The sequence below is a fragment of the Austrofundulus limnaeus genome, unplaced genomic scaffold (genome assembly GCF_001266775.1).
Source record: "Austrofundulus limnaeus strain Quisiro unplaced genomic scaffold, Austrofundulus_limnaeus-1.0 Scaffold10, whole genome shotgun sequence".
Lineage (NCBI taxonomy): Eukaryota > Metazoa > Chordata > Actinopteri > Cyprinodontiformes > Rivulidae > Austrofundulus > Austrofundulus limnaeus.
Window position 1 is genome coordinate 2,290,078 of NW_013952412.1, and position 1,385 is coordinate 2,291,462.

The following is a 1,385-nucleotide window of genomic DNA, read 5'->3' on the forward strand; positions in this document are numbered from 1 at the left end:
CTCCTCTGCTCTGCGCTCACTCTGCATGCTGTTACCAGAGCAGGGAGCAGCAGCGGTCAAAATACCTCAGAAACTCAAACAAATAGGCTTTAACAAGGCTTTTATTTGGTAATACATTTACTTACAGTAAATATGTTCCTGGGTGCATTTTTTTGGTGCTAGGATTGTTTTTTAAAGAAGTACATACCCAAAGTTGAGTAAAAAATAACTTTAAAAAGTGAATTTTACATAATAGGTCCCCTTTAAAACTAGCAGTGGACCAAGCTGACAGGGAAACTGGTTCACTCAGACTTAAACCTAAGTTTTAGAGATTTAAGACGTTAAAGATAATTTTTGTTGAACGTAGATTAATGGATGATGCATGTATAATTTTATTATTAACCTACAGATAGTCAGCGTGTAGCTGTTCCATTTTGTAAAGTAAGTTTGACGTGGCTCCTCTCTGTTAAAATAACTTGTTCAGTGTAAACAACAGCCACACAGATTAGCTGCTAACTAATTGGTTTATATTTCCAACCACTGTGTGCAGCAGGTAAGATAGTGACTGTTGAGTAAACCTTTGTCTTGTCTGCATCAGGTCTGAATGTCCACACCGTGCTGAAACACGAAGCCATCATCCTTACCCTGGATGCTGTCAAGTTTTTGGAGGAGAGACTTCTTTGGCACGACCAGCGTTACACACATCTGTATCCATTCAAAATGCCCTATTCTGACATACCCTGGCGCAAATGATTGACAGTGTCCCATCATGTGTACATCCAAAGTCCTTTATTGTGTCACAATAAAAAGGCAAATGCTTAAAAAAGGTGTAAAAAAATGTACAATTTCATTCAAAGTTACTTAAAAAAATGCAGAAGTCTAAAAGTGATGATTAAATGTGTGTGGAAGGAGACGGTTGGCCAAATCGTTCCTGATCTGCCAGCGAAGTGCCGAGCGTTTCTTCTCTGTGGGCACAGTGTAGGTGTTGGGCAGGTAAACCCTCCCAGGTTTAGGCTGAAACACAAAACAAAACATTTTCACTGGGAAGGTGGAGGTAATTTATTCTTAATGTGTAAAGTTTTTATGTACTTTTACTTTTTATTCTTATTTCTGTCTGTTTATGGTTGAATCTCAAACTTTTGGTTGATTCTTTTAAAGGAGACCAGTTATGGTTGTAGAAATGTTTATGGTATGTCTGTGGGCTATCCAGACCATCTTCATTCAATTTAATGCACAAAATAATTCTCAGATAATAAAATTTCCCATTTTCTAGTTCTGCTGCTCTGACTTCTGGAGGGGCGTGGTTGGGAGGAACGCCCCCCCCCCACCCCCAATCTGAACTCGAGTGGTGTTCTGTTGTTGGACTTCGGTGCTCGTCACGGATTGTCCATCACGAACACCATGTT

The 1,385-nt window shown here is 39.6% G+C and overlaps 2 protein-coding genes across 2 annotated transcripts in view; one reads left to right on the plus strand and one right to left on the minus strand.

The window, feature by feature from the left end:
• The window catches only part of mrpl4 (mitochondrial ribosomal protein L4), a 24,119-nt gene extending 23,302 nt beyond the window's left edge, over positions 1-817 (plus strand). The window contains exon 9 of the mRNA XM_014001791.1: positions 578-817. Coding sequence (XP_013857245.1) covers positions 578-732 — 155 coding nt within the window. The 3' untranslated portion in view covers positions 733-817. The remainder of the gene's footprint in view (positions 1-577) is intronic.
• The window catches only part of hyls1 (HYLS1 centriolar and ciliogenesis associated), a gene marked incomplete in the record, with an annotated part of 28,602 nt that continues 27,968 nt past the window's right edge, over positions 752-1,385 (minus strand). Inside the window, 1 exon segment of the mRNA XM_014001790.1 lies at positions 752-993. Coding sequence (XP_013857244.1) covers positions 859-993 — 135 coding nt within the window.